This window comes from Cnephaeus nilssonii (genome assembly GCF_951640355.1).
Source record: "Cnephaeus nilssonii genome assembly, chromosome: 13".
In the NCBI taxonomy this organism is placed as follows: domain Eukaryota; kingdom Metazoa; phylum Chordata; class Mammalia; order Chiroptera; family Vespertilionidae; genus Cnephaeus; species Cnephaeus nilssonii.
Genome location: NC_137084.1, coordinates 5,027,790 through 5,053,865, shown reverse-complemented (window position 1 = coordinate 5,053,865; position 26,076 = coordinate 5,027,790). Strand labels below are relative to the sequence as shown.

Here is a 26,076-nt window from a genome sequence, read left to right as displayed (position 1 = left end):
GCCTTATGCAGATCATCCAGACGTCAACACATTTCATTATACAGGCATACCTTGGAGATATTGTGGGTTTGGTTCCAGATCACCGCAATAAAGTGAGCCATGATATTTTTGCAGGTAGTTTTGCTTTGAATTTTCAAAAAAGGCAATGTCTGTAAAGCACAATAAAACAAAACACAATGAAACAAGATGTACATATACAATATCAAAATCATATTTGCCTGGCTGGTGTGGCTCAGTGGTTGAGCGTCAACCTATCAACCAAGTCACAGTTTGATTCCAAGTCAGGGCACATGCCCAGGTTGCCGGCTCAATCCCAGTGTGGGGTGTGCAGGAGGCAGCCAATCAATGATTCTCTCGCATCATTGATGTTTCTATCTCTCTCTCTCACTTCTCTAAAATCAATAAAAATATATTTTTTAAAATCATATTTAATATTACTACCAGCCTCATCATAAAAATGTTTAAAGTATTTGGAACCTGCCAACCTCATAGTGGTGGACAAAAGTTTTCCAAAGTGCAAAGTTTTGCTTCAAATCCCAAAATTTATCATTGACAACAAATACTTAAGTTTATAAGCTCACTGTTCATTTTTGAGAAAATGTTCATATTACCAAGTCTGAATAACAACCATAGTTTGTGTCAACTGATCATTCGAATAAAATACTGTTCCAAAAAATCTGAAGAACAGAATAAACTGGTGAATATACTAGAATCGGGCATAGAAAGGGAGTGGGCTGACAATTCTCTGGGTGAAGAGGGTGTGGGGAGTGCGGGAAAAGATTGGACAAAAATCTTACACCTATGGACGAGGACAATGACGGGGGGTAAGGGCATGGGGTGGGGTGGGAACCGGGTGGAGGGGAGCTATAGGGGGAAAAAAGGAACAACTGTAATAATCTGAACAATAAAGATTTATTTAAAAAGAGTAACAACACTTTCAAAATAAAATACTGTTCCATGAAAAGAGCAGCTAGTTCAGTTTTCAGCTTAATTGCACAAGTGGTTGGTTTTATTTCAGACAACTCTGATATTTCTGTAGGCCGAAGTGCTTTATGCATGCTTCCCGCTTTATCACATAATAGTAAAAAGACATGTAATCAAGGGTTGAGATTTTAACAAATTATTACACTTTTATTGCTTCCTCAAGGATATTAAATGAAACTAGATTTTTTTTTTTCCTGTGTGGCAGTAATGATTACTACAACTGCTAGTATGGTTAAATGCAATTGGCTAAGACACCAGCAATTTTGCTCACCATTGTTTTTGCACTAAAGATTACAAATCAAATGTTAGCACAGTGACAAAGGCAAGTAAATTTTAATATTATTATGAAAATGATGTTTGCCTTTGGAAACGCCTTGAAAGGGTCTTGAGAACCCCTATACATGAGTACAAATGGTCTAACAGATTTGTACTTTCACAGTGAGAATTTCAGGTCTTGGCAAGTTAGTGGAGAAGATATTTTGGTATATAGCCTTGTACTAATTCTCAGACCACACCTCCTAGGTGATCACTTCCTCCCATGAGCACTGGGTCTGCACATGCAATTGTTATTTAGTCACTAGAGGCCCGATGCACGAAATTCGTGCAACAGTAGGCCTTTCTTATCCCTGCTACCAGCACTGGTTTCCCTCTGGCACCCAGGACCCGGGCTTCCTTCGAAGTCCCAGCTTCATCTGGAAGGTCATCAAGACTGACGTCTGGTCTAATTAGCATATTACGCTTTTATTATTGTAGCTGTTTCTTTAGCTCAGTGGCAGTGTCATTTTTGCTCTACTGTCTACTGTCTCCAGAACTTTCCCTGGCTTATCTTTTGTTTGCTTACTTTCTAGAGGGGAAGATATAGAAAATAAGGAAGTCATCATCCAGGAGCTGGAGGTAGGGAAAAAAGCTGACAACTTCTGGGAAAGTTCTTTAAGCCGAAAGTGTGTCCATGTCCAAATTTTAATTATTTCTCACCAACTGAGTCACAACCTCCACTTGATTACTTGGCTTCTCCCTGCCACATTTCCTCTGCAAAGAAATGTTACTGTTTTTCCAGGGTAGTTAAAGCCTGTATTCTTTCTCAGTTTTCCTAGTTGAAGTGTCAGCACCTTTGAGGCTGAGGGTTTTGTTTCTACCAGAGTTCCCAGCCATGGGCAGCTTTCTTTTGTGGCAGCTGGCATAGAGAAAGCTTCCGAGAAATGGAAGGACCGCCGCCTGCCAGGGCTCTGGGAAACCTCACCATCCCAACCACTGCCTGGTACTTGACGTCCAGGAAGTTCAACTGTAAATACAGAGACAAGGCTGCTGGGTCTTCATTTTAATTGGAAACATTTTCCATTGCTTTATTCCCATTTCATTTTCATTCCTTTTCTACTCAGCTCCTCTAGATTTAGGTTTTCCCACAGGAAGAAGACTGAGCAGGTGGACATTTTTGTAAATTGGTAAAAGCACTGGGCAAGGGGTTAGAGTTATGGGAACTGGTTCTGGATTCCAGTCGTGGCTGAGCCACTAATTAGCTGTGTGACCCTCAGCAAATCATTTATCTCTCTGGGTCTTGATTGCCTCATTGATAAACTAAGAGTTTTAAAGTAGTTTATTCTTTTCTAACTTCTCAGCTCAGTGATTTATGACTATTGTGGTTTATGAAGACATATGCTGCCACATTTTAAAGAATTCAAATATAATTAACCCTTTGCACTCGCTTTTTTCTTGAGCTGCTACCGATGCTAATCGTGTCGAGTCACACTCGACATCTGAGTGCAAAAGGTTAAATACATAAACACAATACTCGATGAAACAAAAAATTTGAGTCATAGCCTTAAAGATACTTGTGGCTCTTTAGCTAAGTGTTGGAAGATACATTAGGATCTTGCAGGACCTCAGAGAGATTGTTATAAATAGCAATATAGGACGATGACAGTTTTTTGCTTATTTTAATTGTGAGTAGAGCAGAATTTATTTCACTTTGCTTCAGTTAACAGGGCAGAGAAGAGCTCAAGGGAGCATAGTGAAGTGGAGAGAGCATAGATTTTAGAGCCAGTCAAACCGGGATTTGAATTCCAGTTCTGCCTCACAGCCTGATTTTAGGCAAGTGACCTACCTTCTCTGAATGTTTCCTTGTCAGTGAGGAATGCTTATTTTCAAGATTATGGCAAGGATTAGAAATAGATGTGTGCAATGCCTGCCACATAATAGCTCAATAAATGGTAGCTAGAGAGCATTTATATATATATTTATAATCATATTAAAGTTTTCAAAGTGCTTTTTATACGTTCTCTTTTGCTCTCATTTGTTTTGAGGCAGATGTTATTCTCTTTCATTCATTTAGGAAATATTTATTAATAGGTAGTATAGCCTAATTGTTAAGAGTAAGCTCTGGAATCCCACGGCCTGGATTCATATCTTGGCTTCACCATTACTTGCTATGTAACCTTGAATAAGTCATTTTACCTCTTTTTGTCTTAGTTTCCTCATCTATAAAATGGAGATGATAGAAGTGTCTATCTCATAGAGTTTTTGAGTATTAAATTAATTAAAAGCATGTCATTTTCCAGGATTCTATTCGTGTGGTCTTGGGAAATTTGGACAGTCTGCAGCCATTTGCTACAGAACACTTTGTTGTATTTCCCTGTATCCTTTCATTTCTGGATGGGATTGAACTACAATTCACATTGTAGATTCAAATGGAAGAATAAACCCATAGACAGTTTAGAAGGTTGGTCAGGGAAAGGAGAAAAAGTCATCACTAAAATAGTACTCAGGGATTCGTATTGACTTCTTTCCTCGCTCCTTAGCACCATTTCCCAGATAAAAGCAAATGGGAGAGAGTGTCCCACTTGAAATTCAAAAATGGCGAAATCGTGTTGATCCCCTATCCATTTGTTTTGACACTGTACGTGGAGCTGAAATGGTTTAATGAAAGCCTGTCATCTGGTAAGTAGAATGATGGCAGTGTGGGTGGTGGAGAAGAAAAAGGGGAAGGTTGAACTTGGCATGGTTAGTAGTATAAGTTGAATATGGCAAAATGGTCAGTCAGACTGGGCCCCAATACCACCCAGTGTAGAGATCAGGAGCATGTGCTCCAACCCAGAATGCCTAGTTCAAATCCTGGTGGCCTTGCCACTTAATCTGAGTGACCTTCAACAAATTTCCTTTTTTTTTTTAATCCTCACCCAAGGATATGTTTTTTTTAAATTAATTTTTAGATAAATTTCTTAATCTTTCTGTGCCTTTTTTTGTGAAATAGTGAATAATAATAGTACTTATCTCATTGAGTTGTTAAAACCATAAAATATATAAATATTGGAGGTTGGAAAGTAAGTACACAGGCTTGACAGTAATCACTCAGTGAAAGAACCTATTATATGAAGACTTTCTTCCATTTTAGAGGCTTCAGTAACTTTCACCTTAGTAGTATCTTAAAGTAGTATCTCCTAATTTTTAATCTAAGTCATCACTATTTTTACTTATAATGGGACAAGTAGACACCTGCAAGTTTGATTAGGAAAAGCTTGCAAAGGTCTTGCCTCAAAATATCTCCCCAATTAATTTGTCACTGATGCCTGAAGTTCCACCTTTTGTTTCATAGTAGGGGCCCCCTATTTAAGTGGCATATTGTTATGAATATAGTGTGAATCAAACTCTGAATTTTCAGCTTGTAGATGATAATAGTTCTAAAATAGGGGAGGAAGAGATTTTTGAAGACTATATTTCTAGGATAGGTGGTACTAGGCAGAAGGGGAAAGAGTATATACGAGGGTTTTGTCTAGGACCAGTTCTGAGAAGCAAATGGTAGCCAGAAATCCAGGTGAATCGATGTCTTGACCCATTATGACATTTAAATTTCCTGTTACAGGGAAACCAATAGATGACGGTTCCCTTGGATTGGTAAGTTTGCCTTTGTATAGAAAGTGAAAATTGCCTTTATTAGTTCATGTTGTTGAAAATCCCAAAAATCCTGCTCTAGCCCAGCCGGTGTGGCTCAGTGGTTGAGCATCAACCTATGAACCAGAGATCATGGTTCCATTTCTGGTCACATGCCTGGATAGTGGGCTTTGTCCCCAGTGGGGTCCTGCAGGAGACAGCCAATCAATGATTTTTCTCATCATTGATGTTTCTCTCTCTCTCCCTTTCCCTTGTTCTCTGAAATCAATATAAAAATACATTTTTTAAATTGGTTCTTGGGGCAAAAAATTAAAAAAAAATCCTGCTCTAGTCTCTTTCTGTTTTCCTTTGTTGCTACCCAGGTCCGATCAGAATTGGATACATGAGACCATCTTTTCCCCCGTGGCTAACTTTCTAAGATTGTCCCTAACAGAATGTCTACCCTTACTTGGAAAGTTGACAAACTTGCCTTTGGCAACTTAAAGATGGGGAGTTCATTGTGCCCTCATGAACTGTGAGCAACTTTGAAAAAGGAGGAATCACAGGCCTCTGGTTCCTCTCTGAAGGTCCTAGCTGAGAGGAAAGCAGCAAGAGCCATGAAGAAGAAACGAAAGCGCATGGAATTGTCCATCTCTCCCAGCAGGCCCGGGCTGGACAGGTCAGTGGTGTTGGGAGAGAGTCGAAATCCTGCATCCTGGTGAGGCCAGCTGTTGCTGTTGCTTGTTCTTGTCCTTAGGGGAGTCACTTTCTCAGGGCTTCATTGGTATCCGCCTGTTCCAGTGGGTGGACTAAGGCAGCGTTCGCCAACCAGTGGTCTGCGAGGTTCGAAAGGTTGGCGACCGCTGGACTAAGGGAAGGAAGCAAGTTAATATTTGCAATGTAATTTGAACACAACCCCTTCTTCAGCAAAGTAGGATTCTTCTGTTCATTAAGACCAAGGCTGCCCTAACCGGTTTAGCTCAGTGGATAGAGCATCAGCCTTCGGACTCAAGGGTCCCAGGTTCGATTCCGGTCAAGGGCACGTACCTTGGTTGTGGGTACATCCCCAGTAGGGGGTATGCAAGAGGCAGCTGATAGATGTTTCTCTCTCATCGATGTTTCTAATTCTCTATCCCTCTCCCTTCCTCCCTGTAAAAAATCAATTAAAAAAATAAAAGACCAAGGCTGAGAAGAAATGCAATCAGATCTATACAGTTGTGTCTGATACATATTCAATGAGAACTTAATACCAAAAAACACAGTAAGAAGGCACAAGATTTAAAGAGGTCCCAAGATATTATACAAGAACATAGAACAAATAAAATGTAACTCTGTTTTACCTAGTGAGCAGTAAGCTTTTAGGAATCTACCGTAAAAGATAGTCCAGCCCTAGCCGGTTTGGCTCAATGGATAGAGCATTGGCCTATGGACTAAAGGGTCCCAGGTTCAATTCCAGTCAAGGGCACATTCCTGGGTTGTGGGCTTAATCCCCAGTGTGGGGCGTGCAGGAGGCAGCCTATTAATGAATTTCTTGCATCATTGATGTTTCTATCTCTCTCCTCCCTCTCTGAAATCAATAAAAAAATATATATTTTTAAAAGTCCAGTCTAGCCCAGCCAGCGTGGCTCAGTGGTTGAGTGTCAACCTGTGAACTAGGAGGTCACAGTTGGATTCCTGGTCAGGGCACATGCTCAGGTAGTTGGGCTCAATCCCCAGTAGGGGGCATGCAGGGGGCAACCGATCAGTGATTCTCTCTCATTGATGTTTATCTCTTCTACTCCCTTTCTGAAATCAATAAAAATACATTTAAAAAAAAGGTTTTGAGAAAATTTCTATAAAAGATAGTCCAGTCTAAAATATAAGTGTCTATAAGAGGGTATCAGTTGTTGGGTGAGGTGCTGCGCTGTGTGATATTAGGTGGAATATTGAGCACATTGCTAACATGTTGAAGTTGCTATTGAGGAGGCTACTTCTTTTTTTTTTTATTCTCTGTCAGGGACAAAATGAGTCAGTAAAACAATCCAGTCATTCTTACTAGCACCCAGAGAGAGCTGCTGGAATAATCCTAGGTGTGGTTTGCTCCACAGCACAGAGTGCTTTCCACCCAGGTTCACAGAGAGCAGCTTCTTTTTTCCTGGGACTGTGGGGGCCCCAAGATATACGGGAACAGTGAAGGTAGACCACGAGGGAGCTGACTTGTACACCCTCCTAGTGCACAGGCAGAGAAGAGTGGGAACTCCTTTCCCAGCCAGGTGGAAAGTGAGGGTACTGGAGGTGTGAAGCTTTGCGTCTTTCCACTTGACTGAATTTTCTGTGGAACTGAAGCTTTATATCTTCCCTTTCTCTGGGTTTTGGTGCATGATCAGGTATTTCACAGTCTGATACCTGCTGTCAGCCCATTTTTCCTTTTCTCAACCACTAGATCCCTAAATTGGGATTCTACTGTGAGTTAAAGCAGCACCCAAAGAGAAGTTGGCCACACAATTTATTCTGCAGGCCAAGAGTGGTATAAAAATAGCCAACCTGCTGAAATATTCATTTGAGCCCCGTTTGCTTGAATGTGGTGATGTTGCTGCTGCCAGTAACATTTCCTGGGCTTTTTCCCCACCTCAGGGCCAAGATGAGGACTTCCAGCCAAGGTCCCAGCAAAAAGAAGCTCCTCCTGGAAACCAGCAGGGTAAGCACCACAATGGAGGCGTCCTAGCTCTTGACTGTTCCTGCTCTGTTACAATCAAGTCAGGATTCCTGTTACCAGCACATCTCGGTCCTTAGTACACACAGAATTGACTGAACTCACTCTCAGGTTTCACCATCTGCGGAACAACATTCAGCCATTCTGTACTTGCCACAGCTTGTCTCAAAGTGGCTGCATAACACTGTACACATCGGTGAATCCTTCTCTTCTCAGCTTAAAAAGCTGCTTCTTGTACTTGTAGCGGAAATAAGAAAAGAGGTCTGTTGAACTGAGGTAGGATCCGATACAGAATTTTCTCTTTAGAAACCTTTTTGCCTTCTACATTGGGGCCTGAGTCTGCAGACGAGCTAGGCATGTAAAAGCTCAGGACACTAGTAAGAGAAAACTTCATTAGAGCAGTGATGGGTTGGCCCCAGTAGTATTTAATTTCATTTGTGAGGTCTGTTCCCCACTTAGGTTTTCATAATTCTGCTACGCCTCCATTTCAGGGCTTCTTTTCTGTAGTAGTCTCTAAAATAGTACCCTTTTTCTTTTCCTTTTCTTTTAAAAATAGCTTTTGGTAAAGAGTTTGCATTATTTAATGCCTTTTTCTTCTCTCTCTCCAAAGTAGCTCTGACCTTAAATATCCAAACACTCTTACCTTCCCGGGACTCCATTATATGATCAGTTAATGAGCAAACATTTATGCATCCATTCAGCAAACTTTTATGTAGTCTACTATGTGCCAGGTACTAAGGATATCACAATCTCACCTAAAAATGCCAACAGTGCAAGCTAGGCAGACCATTACTGATAGATATGCGATGTGCAGGAATAAAGGAAGCACAGGATACAAAGGCACCACACAGGATAACCTCACCCAGATTAGATGATGTCAAGGAGGATTCCTATAGTAGCTCAGAGTAGCTCAAAGAATTAAGGCCAAGAGGAGAGAGTACAGTGCATTTGGTGACTCCAAGCCAGTGCCCCTGGAGCTTGGATCAAGTGTGGTGCTGGGAGGTGTTACTGGGGAGTCAGCCCTGGCTGAACCATGAAAAGTAAAGTAGAAAAGTAAAATGATTTTCATTCCTAAATGATTCTTCTGTCTTCTGTTTGCAAGGCATTGTGTGAGATGCAGAGGCACACCAAAACATGTAAAATTTGGTTTCTTTTAGGAGTTTATCATATAGTTGGAGGAAGAGTGTACCCTTTGGGACTCAGACTTCTACCTGTGTGGGCAGGTGTGGGCTACAAGGCCTCCTCGTGCCATGCATGGCCAACTGGTCCCGCCGTGATTTTATATAGATGGTTGCCCTCTTCTATCTTCTCATCCTTTAGAGAGGCAAGAAGAACTCAAAGAGTACAATAGGAGTACCTGAAACTCTGGTGAACAAAGATGCTTTATACAACCAAGATAATTACTGTTTAAGGAACATTTCCTTCACTTTCTCCCTTCGTATCTTCCTATTCTTAGTTTGACAAATCATCTCCTTCAAGAACAGTACTCACAGTTTCTTATTCAACATAATTACCTTTTCAACCTGATACTGAGTTTAGAAAAAAACTCTTGAGCAAGAAAAAAATCCAAAAGGAACATGTTTATTGATTTTGACTCAAAGCCCAAAGACAGTCTCCATTGTAGACCCTGTTCCCAAAGAGAGGATTTCTCCTAAATTAAAGTGATCACACAGTGACTCTCAGTGTAAGTCACTTGAGCTGGAAAAAATTGAATTTGCTCCTATGGTCCAATGCTTAATATTTTCTCTCCCCCTTGGGGGGAAGTTAGGGTGTAAGATCACAGTGTGGATTATACACGTCTGAACACATTGAGAGCCTATGTGGGGAAAGCTTAAAAGAATACAATACATCTGAATAAGGTCTCTGTTCCATAAAAGGTGTTTTGGGGAGAAGGGCAGACTCATTCATTCCCTTTGTTACCCCAGGTTCCAAGACCTAGAGATCCAGAGGTTGGAAGCATAAAATATGGGGGAGAGCCCAGACGGCGTGGCACAGTGGTTGAGCATTGACCTATGAACTAGGAGGTCATGGTTCAATTCCTGATGAGGGCACATGCCCAGGTTGTGGGCTCGATCCCCAGTATGGGGTGTGCAGGAGGCAGCTCATCAATGATTCTCTCTCATCATTGATGTTTCCATCTCTCTCCCTCTCCCTTCTTCTCTGAAGTCAATAAAAATATTTTTTTAGTTAAAAAAACAAATGGGGGAGAACAGAAATATGGTCTAGAGGTAAAACACATTGCCATGTGTGTTGGTTGTTTTGTTTTTGCCTCCTCTGCTTGAATTGCACTTCTAAGCAGATCTGGCCCTGAACATACGGAAGCAACCTTGTGTTTGGTTTTCAGAGTATTGTGTCCCATTGGATGTCCCAGATGATACCCTCAGTCTTATTTCAGGCCATAATGTTTTTTCCTCTCTTGACATTTGCCTAAGAAGACCTCTCTCAGGATTTCAAGAGAACAGAAAAGCTCAATTATCTTGTGAGGGGAAGTTCCCTGGTTCAGAAGTAGGCTTTACCTCTGCCTTAGGGCCTTTGCCCTTCTGGTCATCACTACCAATCTTAGTAGATGCTTTCATTAGGGTCAGTGCATCAGGATTGAGGCCCCAAACCACAGTTTCATTAAAATTGTAAGAATCATTCCTTCAAGCTAGAAATCAGAGCTGGGCCCTCTGAATTCCATATCAACCCTGTCTAGAAGAGGTAAGAGATGTCTTCTTCCTTCCCAGAGTTTCCTTTCACTTTTGTAGGAATACTAGAGGCCAGGTGCACGAATTCAGGTATGGGTGGGGTCCCTTGGCCATGCCGGCGATCAAGGCCTATGGTGGGCCGGGGAGATGGGCCTGTGGAGCACACTGACCACCAGGGGGCAACTCCTGCATTGAGCATCTGGTGGTCAGTGCACCTCATAGCGACTGGTCAACTGGTCGTTCTGGTCATTGGGTCCTAACGGTCACTTAGGCTTTTATATATATGTATATATAGATGACTTAAGTGGCTGTCTATATGGCCTGGAATTTGATGGTTTGTGGAAAAGCTCATATCAGAAATATCAGCTTATGCTTAGGATTGGGGCTATATTCTAACTTCCCTAGTGGCTTGCCATGCTTCTGCCTCCCAGACCTACCTGGATAGTATGCAGCCCCTTGCTGTAGTATTCTTCACCAGCACTGCTTGGTATTCAGGCCCTCAGGTTCCACAAAGGGTCTTTTGGGGGAAATGGGAAGGAAGGGCAAACCCATTCATTCCCTTTGTTACCCCTGGTGAGGGGAGTGGTCAGTTGATAGAGATTCCCACAGAAAATATGATCCAAGTTTCTGGCGCTCAGGTTGGCTACTGGAAATGTGGGTTTGGAACCAGGTTGTAGGATGTCAAAAGGAAGCTCTGTACTGTGAAGGGAGAGCACAAGGAGAAATCATGAGATTGTGCTGTAGTGTACTGATTGCTTATGCTGTGGTTATGTTTCCCCTGCCCAGCTCTAGCCATGCTGATCATATTTACTGGTACTCAATGGCACTGTGCCTTTGTGCATCACATCCGTTCTGGAACGGCCTGCTCTCTCTGACCACCTCCTAACCCCAATTTACCCCTGTTATGACAAAATCCCACTCATCCATCAAGGCTCCATTCATGTAGCACTTCCCTGTGAAGCCTTCCTTGACTAGCTGCCACCTGCTCTATTCATGTCCTCCTCATCAACCACAGCACTCCATGTAGACTCATGGGGGAGTCTTATCACACCGCCTTGTAAGACTTAGTCTATGTGTCAGTTTACCCATAGATTATACTTTTCTCACAGTAAAGTTAAGGTCCTCCAGATTGCTGAACCGCAGTATTGTGCCATTATTAACAGTTGGCACTCAGTAATACGGAATAATAAATTAAACCCAGCTTGGTTTATTCTCAGCTCTTAAATCTTGTTATTTTAGAAAGACAGTGGTTAGGAAGCTGAAATGAGGAAAGGACGTCATACCGAAGGAAATACAGAACCTGCATGAGCAATCAGAAGCCGGGCCCCAGCACTGATGTGAAATCAGTTCACCAACAAATAGCATTCAGACCCTAAGATGTATAAGAGTAAAGTTTAAAAAAATTTTTTTTGGTCCTCTTTTTATCAGAACGTGGAAAGAAACACCCAGCAGGAATGTCAGGAGACTCCAGCATTTGATGGCACTGATGTCCAGGCACAGGGTAGGTTCTGGGAAGTGCATTTATTCTCCTCTAATACTCGTCCTGTCCCCTTTAGTTTTCTGATGAGCAGAGCAGCACAGAGCTCTGAGTCTGGGCATGCTCGGTGGGTGGTGTGTCTTGTTTCTATGGAGGTGCCTGTCTAGGGGCTTGCCCTTGAGTAACAGAAGCCACCCCACACCCAGCTCCCTAGAGGAGTGAAGGGAGGCAATGCATGTCCTTCCCATGCTTTTGATAGTGAAACTGATGCTCCCAATGTTTCAAAACATCTCCATGTTGGGTGATAAGTTTTACCAAAAAGTTGGAAAGGATGTATGACTTCTTGTCTTATTGGAGAATGATCTCTGGAAGCTGCCTCTTCCCTTCGGGGCATTCCTGTTAATATTGAAGGTGCAGCAGATGCTCAGCAAGGCTGGGAATGCATGTCAGGTGTTTCCCTTCTCACTTGCTGGTCATTTACCCAGCATGGGGACTCAGTATGGGCTGCAGTTATCACAGATACAGGGATGTGAGCAAGTGAGTTCTTCAACAAGTTGTCATTCCACATGAAGACACCAGCCGTGTGGGTGGCTGGGACTTAAATAGTGTAAAAATCTCAGAGGCCTGACTTTGGAAATGACTCCAAGGTCAGAATAGCATCTTACTGGGCTGAGATGAACTTGGGAAAGTCAGAACAAAGAATTCACCTGGCTTTAAAACATCCTGGTGTGAGGCTGCCCTTGGCTCATGCTGAGTGTGTCCTGCCTTCTGTGCGTATGAAAGTAGCCTCCGGACTAACACTTCCTGCCTGAGTGTTTTCCTTGCAGGTTCTAGATGGGAGGACAACCTAGCAGGGGAGAGTACCCCACCACTGCAGCAGAGCAATGCACCTCCACCTGCAGGACCCACAGACCCGGGGACCAGTGGCTTCTTTGGGTTTTTGAGGTAAGACAGACTCTCTCCTGCCATCAAACTGAGACCCAGGGTGAAGTAGCTCCAGAGTCTGTCTCATCGGGTCTCTCAGGGAAAATAGGGTAGAAAATACAGCAGATTACCTGTAGAATCTCTTTGTCCAGGATAGATGATGAAAAGGAGATTGAGCACTAATTGTGAATTTAATAAAAACTGCATCTTGTTCATGTTTACACACCCCACCCAATTTGCTCGCATTGGGCCTGGTTCCTTAAATCTTGCTTGGACAGAGACTGTTCTCATTGTACTTGGCTCATTTAGAAATGATTTGGTTACCAAAATGCTTCCATTCTCCCCTCTGAATCTAGGCTGTGTCTTCAGAGTCCTTTCTGCAAATCCCTTTGTCTATCTAGAGCTCAGCCATCCCATTGCAATTCTTTATTTCCCCTGCCTGAGTATAATCTAACTTGGGTACCTTTTCAAATGCTGTTCCAGACTTGCATTTTCACTCGGTGGCTCCCCTCGCTAAGGGAGCCATAAACGACCTGGGCGAAGAGAAGGGACCACTAGAGTCTCAGCCTGTTCTGCTTTCTGTCTTGCAGCTCTCTCTTCCCGTTCCGGTATTTCTTCGGAAAGAGCGCCCAGTGAGCCTTCCAGGGCAGCGTGGGAAGTGTCCTCTGCTTATGACACTCGAGTCCTGGGGAATGAGGGCCCCAAACTCCCTGAGTCCTCTTGTCGGTTTGTCCTGTCCTTCGCCCCTTTCCAATAAATTTTTTTTCCAATTTAAAAGGAAGAAAAGAATAGAACTTTCTAAAATGCTCTGGTCTGAGAATTGTGCTGCTCTGAGGTTCAGTTTAGACCTTTCATCTCCAGCACTTAGGATCCTTATGGCAGTAAATTATTTATGAACAGTTATTGACTGAGTTCAGTGAAGCAGAGTGTGAGAGAGAGCAAACTCTTTCCTCAAGACACAGAGAAGCAATGCCTGACACCTCCCCTGGGTCTACCTGGTTCTCCTCGACAGGATGCTTTGGGTGGGTGGGGTCTGTACCTCACTGCAAACTTTAAGTCGCCTGCCAGCGGTTAGGGTCTTGCCAGACTCACTGTCGGGACAGACAGATTAGGTTCCTGTTGTATGGCCAGAGAGGATCAAAGTAATTGTTGGGAATTTAGGGCAACTCATTTTAGCTGAGGACAAAGGAATAATTTTTTAACTGTTAGAGATGTTTAGTGTTAGAATGGACCGCCTTGCGAAGTAATGAGCCCTTGTTGCCTCTAGTCTTTAAACAGCTGATTTATCTGCCAGGTGCTGGGAGGTTCCCAGGATGAGTGGGATCCCTTGGAGACCCCTTGTTTTGCTGCCTTCAGCTGGGGTGGGGAGAAGAGAAGAGGTGGGCTGCTGCGAAAGGGCCTGGGACCTGAGGAGAGGAGGGCCGAAGGGGAAGCCAGCGGGTGTCAGGACGGGAGGACGAGGGACAAGGTGCATTTACAGCCTTTGCCCTGTTGTCCCAAGCATGGCTGCCTCACAAAGCTGCCGGTAGGCACAACTCCGGAATCTGGAGACCTGAGTGCCTCTGACTGGCTAGCTTACAGTGAAGCCTTGGCAAAGTCGCTTTCTCTCTGGTTCTTATTTTCTCATCTGGAAAATGAAGAGGTAGGATTTGGTGAGCTCTCAAGTACCTTCCAGCTCCGGCAGTCCCCGCGGCTGGCTCTGCTTTCTGAGCAGGACCGTGGGGCAGTGGCCCTGGGGATGGGGGGCCAATCACCTGGTTTCCACCCCACCCAAGCCCTTGCAGTGGCTAGGGGGTCTTTTTCCAACTTGCCACATTCTTGTCCCAAGTGTAATTTAGCACCATGCATAGACAGCAGGTTTGGGTTCCCAGTCAGCCCTGACGTTAACCGCTGTGTGACCGTCAGGAACACTCCTCTGATCTTCAGTTGCCTCACCTGTAAAGCCAGAGCCAGAGCTGGACTGGATGATGGGATTTGCTGGGATCAACAGCTTCAGGCTCTTCCTGGTGCCAGATCTCTTGGCCCGGTGACTAGGAGAAGCCCACTCTGGAGCTGACCCCCAGGGTGAGAAGCCTGTCACCTGACAGTGGAAGCAAGCTCTGAAATTGACCTAGAACCCCCTCTCCCCCGGCTCTGCCTCCAAGTACATCTCAGCAGACGGCCCCTGGTGTAATCTCTTTTTTTTGAAGATATTATAGGAAAGGCGAGTGGCAGCTGCCTTGAGTTTTGACATTGACCTAAGCTGTCAGTCTCCAGGTTGCTCTCCCATGCAGTTGGAGAACCCATGGCTACAACCAGCCACAGCCCTTGGAAACATGCTGTCATTTCCCCTGTCCTTAAGTCTCCCCCGACCCCTAACCCCCCACCCCCCCACCCTGCCGCACCAAAAAAAAAAAAAAAAGAATCTCCTCCCAGATCCTTTCCTCTGTGGTAGATTAAGGAGACAGGCCGGGCTGAGTTTAGTAGGGTTTTTTAAAAATACATTTTTACTAATTTTTAGGGAGAGGAATAGAGAAATAAAACTTCAATGAGAAACATCATTGATTGGTTGCCTCTTATACACCCCCTACTGGGGATCCAGTCCGAAACCCGGGCATGTGCCCTAACCGGGAATTGAACCAGTAACCTCTTGGTAGGTCTACGCTCAACCATTGCACCATGCCAGCCAGGCTTTAGTAGTTTTAAGGTTGGGGTGGTGAGACCCTCAATGAGTGTTCTGCCCAAGGCCACACAGCAAAGAGAACCCGGGTGGCAACAGCTTAGCCCCTTCATGGGCCCTCTCTCTCCACCTGCACAGCTGCCCACTCCACCAGCTCCTGGGCTTCTCTCCCCACCTCACTTCCCCCAGCCCTGGGCCTTGGGCAGCTTTTGGACAGAAGGGAGCAGAAAGCAGCAGGTGCCACGCCCCCCAACCACACCTCAGACCAGAGCTGGATCTCCCAGGTGGGATCGCTGAGGCCTGTGCCCTGAGGCTGGGCAGCAGGCCTGAAAGCCGATCTCCGAGAAGGCGTGGCTCCCTAATGCTGGCGAATAAAAGTCTGGAGAAGCAGCAAGTCTGAAGACCAGCAGCTGGCTGCTCAAGGAGCCACTCAGCAAGCCACTCAGTTCCTGGGCCTTGGAAGTGGTAAGCCCCTGAGGCAGGAGCCCTGAGGGACCTGGGACTGCAGATGGGGTCCTATAGGCCAAGATGGGGCAGATGGCGGGAGGCAGATGTTTGTGCTCCAGATGGTGGGAGAAATGCAGGGGAAAACCACCACAGTGAGCTGACAAATCACATCCAGAGACTGCTGCTCGCGCTGATACCCATCCAGAGAGACTCACAGGCAGACTCACACTCAAAGGCAGGTACAGGGAAGAGAGCCCCACAGGCTTGCTCACCCGTCAGATAGGCTCACCTAGCCCTGGCTCATTCACCTGGAAGCATCCGCCTGCACATGCTCTAGAGACCTGTCTGCCCACTGTTTCAGATGCCCATGGCGTCCCCCCAAACCCTGCTCTTCTGCCTGCTGTTCCTGGTGATCACTGAAGGCTGGGCTCAGCAGGCGGCCATCCCAGGCTGCCACCTGCACCGTGAGTAACTCTTGGAGCAGAGGGCTGGGTGGGAGCAAAGAGCTGATGGGCTGGACAGAGGGGCAGGCAGCACCCTTGATGGACCCACGGAGGAAACAGGTAGTGGGAGCTGGGTGAGACTTCGCAGAGGCACCGTCTATAACTCGCCTGTCTCCTAGCCTTCAACGTGACAGTGCGCAGTGACCGCCAAGGCACCTGCCAGGGCTCCCATGTGGCCCAGGCCTGTGTGGGCCACTGCGAATCTAGCGCCTTCCCTTCCCGGTACTCGGTGCTGGTGGCCAGTGGCTATCGACACAACGTCACCTCCATCTCTCAATGCTGCACCATCATCGGCCTGAGGAAGGTGAGGGGGCCCGTTGGGAGAGACAGAGGAGTCGGGGGTCTGAAATGGCTCAAGGAAGGGGACTGGAACCGAATCCCCTCTCCCACAGGTGAAGGTGCAGCTGCAGTGTGGGGGGGGCCGGAGGGAGGAGCTGGAGATCTTCACGGCCAGAGCCTGCCAGTGTGACATGTGTCGCCTCTCACGCTACTAGCCCACCCTGTCCCCACCTCCCTCCCCTTGGTCAGAGGGACGAGGTGGAGTACAACTGTATATCCTGAGCATCACTGCGGACAGCAGCTTCAACCCCCTGAAAAGAGGGGAGTCTCTGCCTGCCTCTGCCACCTCCTTACCAGTGTTTCATCATTTCACTTCCCTCTTTGGCCATATCCCTTAATAAAGCAAGCAGTCCTTGAATTCCTGTTTTTATTAAGTCTACCCCCAGCCAGGGGAAGGGGGACAGACCATGGTAACTGTGACCCCACCTTGCCCCAGGACATGGGGAATCTCTTCTGCCTGTGCCCTCACCCCTCCCCCTGCCCAATAAATAAAAAGGGGACAAGAAAGTACAGAGGGAGGGAGGGAGGGAGGGAGGAGAGGGGAGGGAAGGGGAGGGGAGGGAAGGAGTATGCCCAGGCCCAGGTCAGCATCTGTTGAGGGTGAGCAGGGGAGAATAAATAGACCATGGATCCATGGTGGGGTGCGGAAGACCTCGCGCTGGCACGAGGTGGGGTGCATGAGGAGCTGAGTCCCATTGCCCTAGGCTGGGAGCAGGGTGTGGGAACCTGCCTGCAGTCGGGAGCCCAGCTTTTTGGGGCAGGGAGATCCCTGATGGCAGCTTCCTGGTCAAGCTTGCCCTGGTCAAGTCCTGCCACAAGGGCCTGAGAGTTCTGTTGCCAGGACCACCATCTCCTCTCCTCTCCTCCCCACAGTAAATGCCCACGCTGGGCCAGGCAGGGAGCCCTCCAACGCACTCTGGCAAGGCCAGGGGTAGGTGTGTGTCTCTCTGGGCCCCTGGGCAGGAGAGGGCATAGAGGGACTGAGAGCTCTGGGTTCAGTTCCTCCCTTTCTACAGGATCTCTAGCTCTGACCCCCATTGGTGGCCACCTGGGGTGTAAGGCGCTGGAGGGGGGCCTCTTTTGCCCCCTGGGTCCCCTGTAACCGGCGTAGCCGTAGCTCCTCCAGGCCTTGCCACAGCTCCTGCCGCTCCTGGGCCTTCTGCTGCTCCCTGGGGGGAGAGGGTAAGGCAGGTCCCCTACCTGTGGCCCTGCCTGCAGTCCAGCTTGCTTCACCACCACCTCATCTGCCAATGATCTATGGGAGCCTTCCGCTCCGGGAAGAGATCACCGAGGAGGCTGGTCATGAGCAGGTGGATTGGCCTGGCTCTGAGAGACCGGCCAGGGAGAGAGGAAACTCCAAGGCGTCCGCACTCCACACCCGGAGAAGCCCTTGGGAGGACGACGATGTAGTGGGGAGTGGGCAGCGCTTGCCAGGAACATAGGGAGAGACTTTAAATATCTGAATAGATGGGATGTGGGCTCATCCTCTGAGGCTCCCTCCAACCATGAGAAGCTGGTTCCTTCCTGCTTTTCCCCCTCCCTCCATGCCCGGCTCCCCAACACTCACTGCTGTTTTTCCAGCTTGTAGGAGGCTGTGAGCTCATCAAACAGCTTCCCATTCATCTCCATGAAGGTCTTGAGCACATTGTAGATCAGAGATACGATGGTTCTTGGCAGGTCAGGGGAGGGGGTGAGATGAGAGCACCTTCAGTTTGGCCCCACCTCCCTCCACAGTGCTCTGCCGACCCCTGTTCCCAAACAGCGTGCACCTAACACCACAGGCACTGCCCTCTGCCTGCCCCTTTTGCCACCCCTCAGCCCTCTTGAGACCCTTGCCTCAGTCTCTCTAGCTAGGAGTAACCCCGCGTCTGCACTGGCTGGCCCTGGACCCAGCTTCTGTGTGTTAGGTCAGGGCCTGGGCACTCACTGATTCCAGTGCTCCTTGGAGACTTGGTAGAGGGTCCCAAACACAGCAGGCAGCACAGTGTGGCAGTTGTCCTCAATGAGGCTCAGGATATATTCGTTGTTCCAGAAATACAGAGCCCGCTCTGCAACCTGGGGCAGGGAGATGGCAGAGGGAGTGCCTGGCAGAGGCTTCCCTGCAGGTGCAAGGGCTGGTACCCACCCCAAAACCCAGGGTGCCCTGCCCTCACACACCCATCCTCAGGACTCATGTAACCCACTGGAGGAAGCAGTGTGACAAGGAGGAAAGAAACTGGATTTGGAGCCCAACGCTCAGGGTTGAATCCTAGCTCCACTGCACATTGGTCACATGACCTTGGGCAAGGCATTTAACCTCTCAGCTTCAGTTTTCTCACCTGTAAAATGGGGCTAATAAATAATAGCTATCTCCACAGGGCTGTTGAATGAGGTGCCAGAATCACTGTGAGGAAGAATTGACTTCCACCAGGTTATGGCTCATAAGAATGGGAGCAAGTCTGTCACACATGTAGAAGGACACTAGTTATAGCCAGCCTCATGGTGGGGGGGGGGGGGGGTCCCAGCTGGGCCCTGAAGTGGGACTGATTAAACTGAAGGCCACTAAGAAAAGGAGAGATGCGCTAGCTGGTTTGGCTCAGTGGATAGAGTGTCGGCCTGCAGACTGAAGGGTCCTGGATTCGATTCTGGACAGGGGCACGCCCAGGTTTTGGGCTCGATCCCCAGTGGGAGGCGCGCAGGAGGCAGCCAATCAATAGTTCTCTCATCATGGGTGTTTTTATCTTTCTCTCCCTCTCCCTTCTTCTCTGAGATCAATAAAAATATATTTTAAAAAGAAAAGAAGGGATAACCCATGTAAAGCACATTTTAGTTACCGAACATGTTTACCCTACTATCTCTAAAGTCCCTATTGGCCACATTACAGATGAGAAGCTTAATCACACTCAGAGTGAAGTGATCTGCCCAAGGCCCCTCAGCCAGTGGGAGGCAGATCTAAGGCTTGACCCAAGGGCTCGACCCTAAGTCCAGCATCGCCCCATTATCAGACCCAGGAGAGTCCAGAGGGCTGAGGGAGCTGTGTTAGGTCAACTGGTCAACCTTCCTAGTCCATCCCCAGGTCCCACCCTCACCCATTCCCACCCCATACCTGGAAATGGGGGCTGGACACACAGCGAGCCACCTGCTTGAAGAGGGGTTCCTGGATCTTCACAAACTGGGAGGGCTCAATGACATCAAGAATCTCTTCCATCTCCCCCAGAAACATCACCTGGGGGGCAGGGACACGGGGCAGCAGTTCCAACTCCCCTGACACACACACCTGACTGCCCTCCAGAAGCTAAGCTTTCCTACCCCCCTCTGGTGGTCGTCAAAGCCCTTTTCCTACCTCCTTCTGGGTGCAGGTTTTTGGCCAGTATTTGAGCAGCCCCCGGATCACCTGTGGGAGTTGAGGCAGAAAGGAGTCAGACCTGCAGGGACGGAGACCTGCCTTCTCCCCCAGAGGTACTCACATGCTCTGTCAAGGTGGCATCCTTTTCCAGGAACTGCACCACACAGTATGCCAGCTGTGGGGGCAGAGAGAGAGAAGATGGGTCCGGAGGGGACTAGGGCAGGACCCGGGTCACTTACTGAGTCTACTCTCATTCACCGAGCATTCACCTAGGATGTACCAGGCATCATGCCCAGTGTGCGGGGACACAATGATGATCTCACAGGGGTAACATTCAGCAAACCAGCCCTTATAAATGTTACACAAGTTTCCATGACAGAAATCTGTATCACAATCTATGCGAATACAGGAGTGTTTAAGCCTGCCTAGGGCAGGTTGAGAGAAAGGGGCTGGGAAGGCTTCACAGAGCTGATGTCTGAGAGTCTTAAAGGGTCATGGGGCTTCTCTACAGTAGAAGGAACAGAATCAGGAAAGAAAAAGAAGGTGACTTCGTGTGGCTGAAGCCAGAGTGGCAGGCTGACCCACATGGCTGCCTAACTCTGTCCGCTCTCTGCTGTGCGGGGCCAGGTCTGGGCCTTACCTGGGCGTGAAAGACTGACAGCGACTTAACGGAGTGCAGGGGAATCAGGACCCGAACCAGGAACTGCTTGTGCTCAGTCTTCAGGGGCAGCGCAAAGCCATTGATGATGCTGAGGATGGGGACAGAAGAGAGGAGGAGGGCTCAGGTGACCGGCCTCAATCCTTCCTCCCCAAACGCTGATGCTCTGGCTGAGGCCCAGGGAGAGTCACCTTCCTAAGATCTCCAGCAGCTCAGCCACGCCATTGAAGCGCTCGTGTTCATAGATGAACCTGCCAGAGAAAAAGGAGGATGCAGAAGGGCTCAGAGCAATTGGAGCAGGCCCAGCCCCTCCCAGCCAGCCTGCCTGCCCACCCAACCCTGCACGCTAGTCCAACTCTCTCCAACCAGAGGCCATGCTCCCGTCCCAATACCCTGAGCCAGGCCCCACGGAGATCCACACCCACCTCCGAATCGCTCTTCTCAGCCCAGCCACCGTGCCTCTCTGGGTCTCAGCTCAAACCTCTTCTAGGGAGCATTCCAACTCATCTCTTCCCCCAGACCCTGACCCTCATGACCTGGTCCCCATCCAGTCAGCAGGCACCTAGCCTGCGTCCTTCACTCTTCATGCCAGTCAACCGAAAGAATGCCAGGCACTGTGCTATGTACTTCTCAAAATTATCCCAGGAGGCAGGGTTTATTGGATCCATTCTACAGATGAAGAAATCGAGGCTCAGTGGTTCAATGAAACTTGTCCCAAAGTGAATAAGCGGGGGATCTTAGGGAGTCTGAGGGATCATGTCTTATCTATTCTGTAGTCCCGGCCTCGGTCGGGGCCGCTGTCCTCAGAGCGTTGGAGGCATCGCCTCATTTCTTGATGACTGTCCCTGATATAGCTGTCATTCCCATTTTAGAGATGAGGAAACTAGGAGAGCTTAAATAATTTGCCTGAGAACCCAAATACTGGAACCAAACTCAAATACAGGCCTTCTAACTTCAGAGCCAGTCTCAGCTACAAAGCCATGCTAGCATTGGTGCTCAATACACATTTGCAGAAAGAATCTTTTTTAAAAATACATATTTGTATTGATTTCAGAGAGGAAGGGAGAGGGAGAGAGAGAGAGGAACATCACTGATGAGAGAGAATCAGTGATTGGCTGCCTCCTGCACCCACAAGTCGGGCATGTGCCCTGACCAGGAATCGAACTGTGACCTCCTGGTTCATAAGTCAACACTCAATCACTGAGCCACGCCAGCTAGGCCGAAAGAATCTTTCTATAGGTCCCTATGGCTGAGCACAAGAGTCAAAAGATACAGATCCTAGACCCCCCTGGACTGACGGAGGCCCTGCAAACCACTTCATCCCTCTCAGCCTCTATTTCTTTATCTGTAAAATGGAAATAAATGCCCTTTCTCTGCTGACCTCACAGGCTTTGAATAATCGATATTACAAAATATGTTGCCAAGAAAGGACTCAGTCAACCAGAGTTCCTTAGGACCCCCTGCCCGGGAGCCTTTGCCTCAGTCTTCTCCCCCTCCCTCTCCAGGTCCCGCGGGGCAGGCAGCAGGCACCTACCGGAGGAAGATGTGGCTGCACTGTTTGCGGATGTAGGCCCGGAGCCCCAGGAACTTGCCGTAGACCCGGTGCAGGATGGTCTTGAGGTACTCACGCTCCCGGGGGTCCTCGCTATCAAATAGCTCTAGGAGCTGTGGGACCCAGGGTCAAGGGTCAGGAGAGAGACCAAGCCCAGGTTGCTTCCTTTCTATCCCCATGCCTCTCAGTGAGCCTGCCCCTGCCCCATGGCACCACCCGGCCTGGGCTCCCCACTTCACCATCAGGACAAACTTTTGGTCCACATATCTCTTGGCCACGGAGGGCTGGAAGTCTGGGCTCTCCAAGAAACGCAGGAAAAACTCATAAACCAGCTGGGGGAGGGGACAGACAAAAAGGTGAGTTTGAGAACAGACTCCCCTACTCACCCCACCCCGTGGTCCTCATCCATCAGTCCAGGACTTAAGGAGACCCTCCCCCCTGTCCTCCATCTCTTCTAAAGCTCCATCCCTACCTTCCCCAGCCCTCATACCTGCAGATGTGGCCATGAAGGCTCAAGGTTGGGCTCATCCTCTTCAGGGTCAAATTCAGGGTTCTCACTGGGCGGCAGCGTCCGGAAGATGTTCACTGAGATCTGAGGGACACAGACGGGGTTCTCTACGAGAGAGCCCTCAGAGGCAGAAGCCAGGACCCAGCACCTGCCCCAGCACGCACTCCTTGGCAGTCATTCCCTGAACACATAATTCATGGAAGCCCGGGGCCAGGGGCTGGGGATCCAGGGTGGACAAGACACATCCCGCCCTCTATGGGGTGCAGCCCGTGGGGCAGACAAGATGGAAAGCAGTAAGGACTGCAGACATTCCAGCCAGGAAAGGGAGCTTTCTAGCTGGGGCACTGAGAGAGGCTCAGTGGAAGAAGCGCACCTGAGCCAGGCCGTGGCGATAAGGGCCTGGGGCGGGGGCGGAGGGGGGCGTGCGCACCAGGCCTGGGGAGAGCATAAGCAACAGTGGCCTAGCTGGCCCTGGTCGGGTGCACTGGAGGGCGGAGTGGGGAGGGGAGATGTGGGACCAAGCAGGAGGGTATTGGGTTTTTCTCGCACAGGACCCTCCCCCCCCCCCCCCCCCGCAGGTCAGCAGTGTCCCTGTGCCCCCCAGACCCTCCCCCCGAGGCCGGGCAGCAGGTGCTCACCATGCGGATGATGTCTGGGTAGACAGGCTCAATGAGGACTCCCCGCGTGCTCCCCACACACTCCACCAGCTCATTGAGCGCCGCACGCTTCACCTCCTTCCCCTTCAGGTCGGCCACACAGTCCAAGAAGTCAAACATCACCCCGCACTGGGCCAGCTTCCTGCTCAGCAGCTCGTGCAGCTCCGAGGCCGGCACGTCTGGGAAGGAGGGAGGGGCTGAGCCTGGGCTCCAGCTGCCACAGCTCTGGGGAGGGGCGAGCCCTCCTAATCCTTAGGGCAGCCTCCCCTGCCCCCCCCCCCCCACCCCATGCTCTTGTGCCATCCCCACTCCTTCAGAGAGCCGGGGCTCCTGTCCCACCCTCCATTCCTGCGGGGTAAAGGAATAGTCTCTTCCCCCTAACCCACAGAGGGCATGGTGGCCTGAGGTGAAAGCAAGGTAACACCCTGCATGCTGGGCTTCCAAGGGGCCCCCAACAGCCACTCTCCCTCTCAGAGGTGGCACTCTGTCCTAACAGCCAGAAGTGGGGTGAAGGGTCAGGGCTGAGGGTCTCTAGAGTGCCCTCTGGCTCAGCCAGTCAGGCCCTGCCGCCCAGAGGTGGGGGTTACACTGTGACCCCAGGGAGCCTTGCTAAACTCCTGCTCCTGGACCCTGGCAGCGCCTGGGCCTCAACTGGCCTCTGGAGCCCAGGCTGTGGGCCCCACCCTTGGCCATGGTCTGCCCCCCAGGGTGGCGCCACCTCCCGATGCCCCACCTCCAAGGATGACAGGCCAATCAGGCCATGCGTCAGCAGAGAGGGCTGGGGGTGGGGGTCAGCTCCGATGGGGGAGTCCCTCACCTGGAAGGGGCTCCCCAAACTCCCTCTGATGGCAGCTGCCGGCTGCTGCTCACTGCCCTCAGCCTGGCAGCCAGCGGTGGGCTCACCTTTGAGCAGGGGCAGCGGAGTGAGCTCCTGCTGGTTGCTCTGGTAGCGGAACTGAGAGGAACTGTGGGACCGCCGGGGCCGGGCCCTGCGCAGGGACCTGCGGGAGAAGCCATCCACCTTGTCGGGTGGCGGCACAGGTGACAGCCCCGGGGAAGAGGGGCTGGTGGGGGTACTCGCAGGGGGCAGCTTCGTCTCCATGACAGCCAGGCAGCCGTGACGCCTTCAGGGACCCTGGGGCTCCCACCGGCCCTAGAAGATGCTGGGTGAGGCTTGGCTGGCTAACTTGGGCCCATCCTGGGGAGGGGGGGGGGCACAACCACAGTCCTGGGCCCCCCCCCAGGGCCTTCGGCAACTGCCCAGTCCTGGGGGGCAGGCAGGGTAGAGAGGAGGATGGCTCAGGCCTCAGGTTCTTCCTGGGGGTCACGGAGAGTCCAGTTGGGGTTCCCACCTTGGGTCTTTTGAAAACCAAGTCGGGCAGAGAGGTCAGCAAGAAAGAGATGGAGAGAGCCGGTCAGTTTTTCCAGGAAGACAGCGGGTGAGTGCTGCGGCGCGTCTCTGTTCCCTCCTCTGGCCCAGACCCTAAACGGAGGTGGGGCCCCTCCCTCCAGGGGACAAGTCCCTCCCTCCTCTCAGTCTGATGGCCCCAGCTCCAAAATAACCCCGCTCCGCACAGAGCCTACCCCCAAGCCAGCCCTACCTAGAATGGGGATCCCGTTCCTCCCCGCCGGCCCCTAATAGAATGGGGCCCCAGTTCTGCCCCACTGATCCTGGCCACTAGGGACTTCCCCAAGAATGGGGGCCCTATCCCTATGCCACCCCCCTCCTAGAGCCCAGCACCCTCCCCCACCTCAGCTCCTTCCTCGCCCCCCAAATCTTATCTGCCTCCGGTGGGGGACACTCACTTCTAAGAACCGCAGACTTTGGGCCCCAGACCTCAGGGGCTGCAGGTGGGGAGGGGGCGGCTGTTCAGAGCTCCTTCCCGGCGGGTCCGCTCCGGGTGCTGGGCGGCGGCGCTCCTGGGTTCCCTCTCGGGCTCCGGGGGGGCCGGGGCATACCCCCAGCTCAGCGGCGGGTCGGGGCGCGGGCGCTCGGCGGGCTCCGGGCCGGTCTGGGCAGCGCGAGGACCGCTTCTCAAGTCGCGGGACCGACCTGGCGCAGCGCGCCGCCGCGGGAGCCCCGGCTTTATGCGCCCCGGCACCCGCCGCCCAGCTGCTCAGGATGACATCAAGTCACCTCCCCCTCCAGGCCCGCACCGCCCCGCGGGCAGGGGGCGGGGCGGGGGCTGCGTCAGGAGCTTCCCGGGGCCGCTGGGAGATGTAGTCCCCGCACCGCTTAAAGGGGCTGCCAGACCGGAGGGCAGCCCTGTGGGCATCCGGGAGCAAGGGTGGAGCAGAGTGGGGATGGGGTCCGAGTGGTGCTGAGCTCCTAGGTTCCGGAAGGGAGCCCGCATAGGGAGGGTGGAGGGCTCCGGGGTTTGCACCAGGAAGCCAGGACTAATGACAGAACACGCACAAAGGGGCCCGATGCTATGCCAGGCCCAAAGACCTGGCCTGCTCCAACCCTTCCACCCCCACGGGAACCCCACTCTCGTCCCAGAATGGCCAGACACTTTAGAATCCGCTTGGAAACCGGCACCGGGCCGGTTAATAGTCCGCCTGGGCCAGTGCCTGCTGGGAAGGGTGTGGCGCGCCCCACGCTGCTGGGAAATGCAGTCCATCCTCAGGCCTGCAGTCCCCCTCCCACCTCTTGCTGTCTGTGGTGACATCATGGACTGAGGTTTAAAGGGCCAGCCTTGGAGTGGCAAAGCATCAGAGCTGGCGGTGTTCCCTGGCACTGACACCACCCCCCTCCAGGCAAGCTGGACTCCCCAGCCCCTCTTGTTCAAAAGCCCGTGCAG

General features: G+C 50.2%; 3 protein-coding genes across 6 annotated transcripts in view; 2 read left to right on the top strand and 1 right to left on the bottom strand.

Moving 5' to 3' along the window:
* Window positions 1–13,356, top strand: part of MAJIN (membrane anchored junction protein) — a 29,984-nt gene extending 16,628 nt beyond the window's left edge. For 3 of the 4 annotated variants that reach the window (XM_079788093.1, XM_079788095.1, XM_079788094.1), the window contains 9 exons: window positions 1,833–1,878; window positions 3,540–3,615; window positions 3,793–3,918; window positions 4,841–4,872; window positions 5,436–5,527; window positions 7,462–7,525; window positions 11,656–11,728; window positions 12,532–12,649; window positions 13,219–13,356. In XM_079788093.1, the coding sequence (XP_079644219.1) occupies window positions 1,833–1,878; window positions 3,540–3,615; window positions 3,793–3,918; window positions 4,841–4,872; window positions 5,436–5,527; window positions 7,462–7,525; window positions 11,656–11,728; window positions 12,532–12,649; window positions 13,219–13,264 (673 nt within the window). In that variant the 3' untranslated portion in view covers window positions 13,265–13,356. Of the gene's footprint in view, window positions 1–1,832; window positions 1,879–3,539; window positions 3,616–3,779; window positions 3,919–4,840; window positions 4,873–5,435; window positions 5,528–7,461; window positions 7,526–11,655; window positions 11,729–12,531; window positions 12,650–13,218 lie in introns of all 4 variants that reach the window. The other variant, XM_079788096.1, reaches the window with a different exon arrangement.
* A 2,262-nt stretch (window positions 13,357–15,618) lies between these two features.
* Window positions 15,619–16,764, top strand: GPHA2 (glycoprotein hormone subunit alpha 2). Its single transcript, XM_079788101.1, has 4 exons — window positions 15,619–15,752; window positions 16,096–16,198; window positions 16,357–16,541; window positions 16,630–16,764. Exons 2-4 carry the CDS (start codon window positions 16,096–16,098, stop codon window positions 16,729–16,731), a joined length of 390 nt encoding a protein of 129 aa, XP_079644227.1. The 5' UTR covers window positions 15,619–15,752; the 3' UTR covers window positions 16,732–16,764.
* Window positions 16,765–17,019: 255 nt separating this feature from the next.
* Window positions 17,020–25,819, bottom strand: PPP2R5B (protein phosphatase 2 regulatory subunit B'beta). Its single transcript, XM_079788092.1, has 14 exons — window positions 25,082–25,819; window positions 24,179–24,634; window positions 23,258–23,454; window positions 22,602–22,703; window positions 22,351–22,443; window positions 22,094–22,224; window positions 20,751–20,810; window positions 20,542–20,650; window positions 20,023–20,076; window positions 19,899–19,949; window positions 19,662–19,781; window positions 18,504–18,631; window positions 18,144–18,245; window positions 17,020–17,745 (listed from the first exon to the last, which is right to left on the bottom strand). Exons 2-14 carry the CDS (start codon window positions 24,375–24,377, stop codon window positions 17,598–17,600), a joined length of 1,494 nt encoding a protein of 497 aa, XP_079644218.1. The 5' UTR covers window positions 24,378–24,634; window positions 25,082–25,819; the 3' UTR covers window positions 17,020–17,597.
* Between the last annotated feature and the right edge of the window lie 257 nt (window positions 25,820–26,076).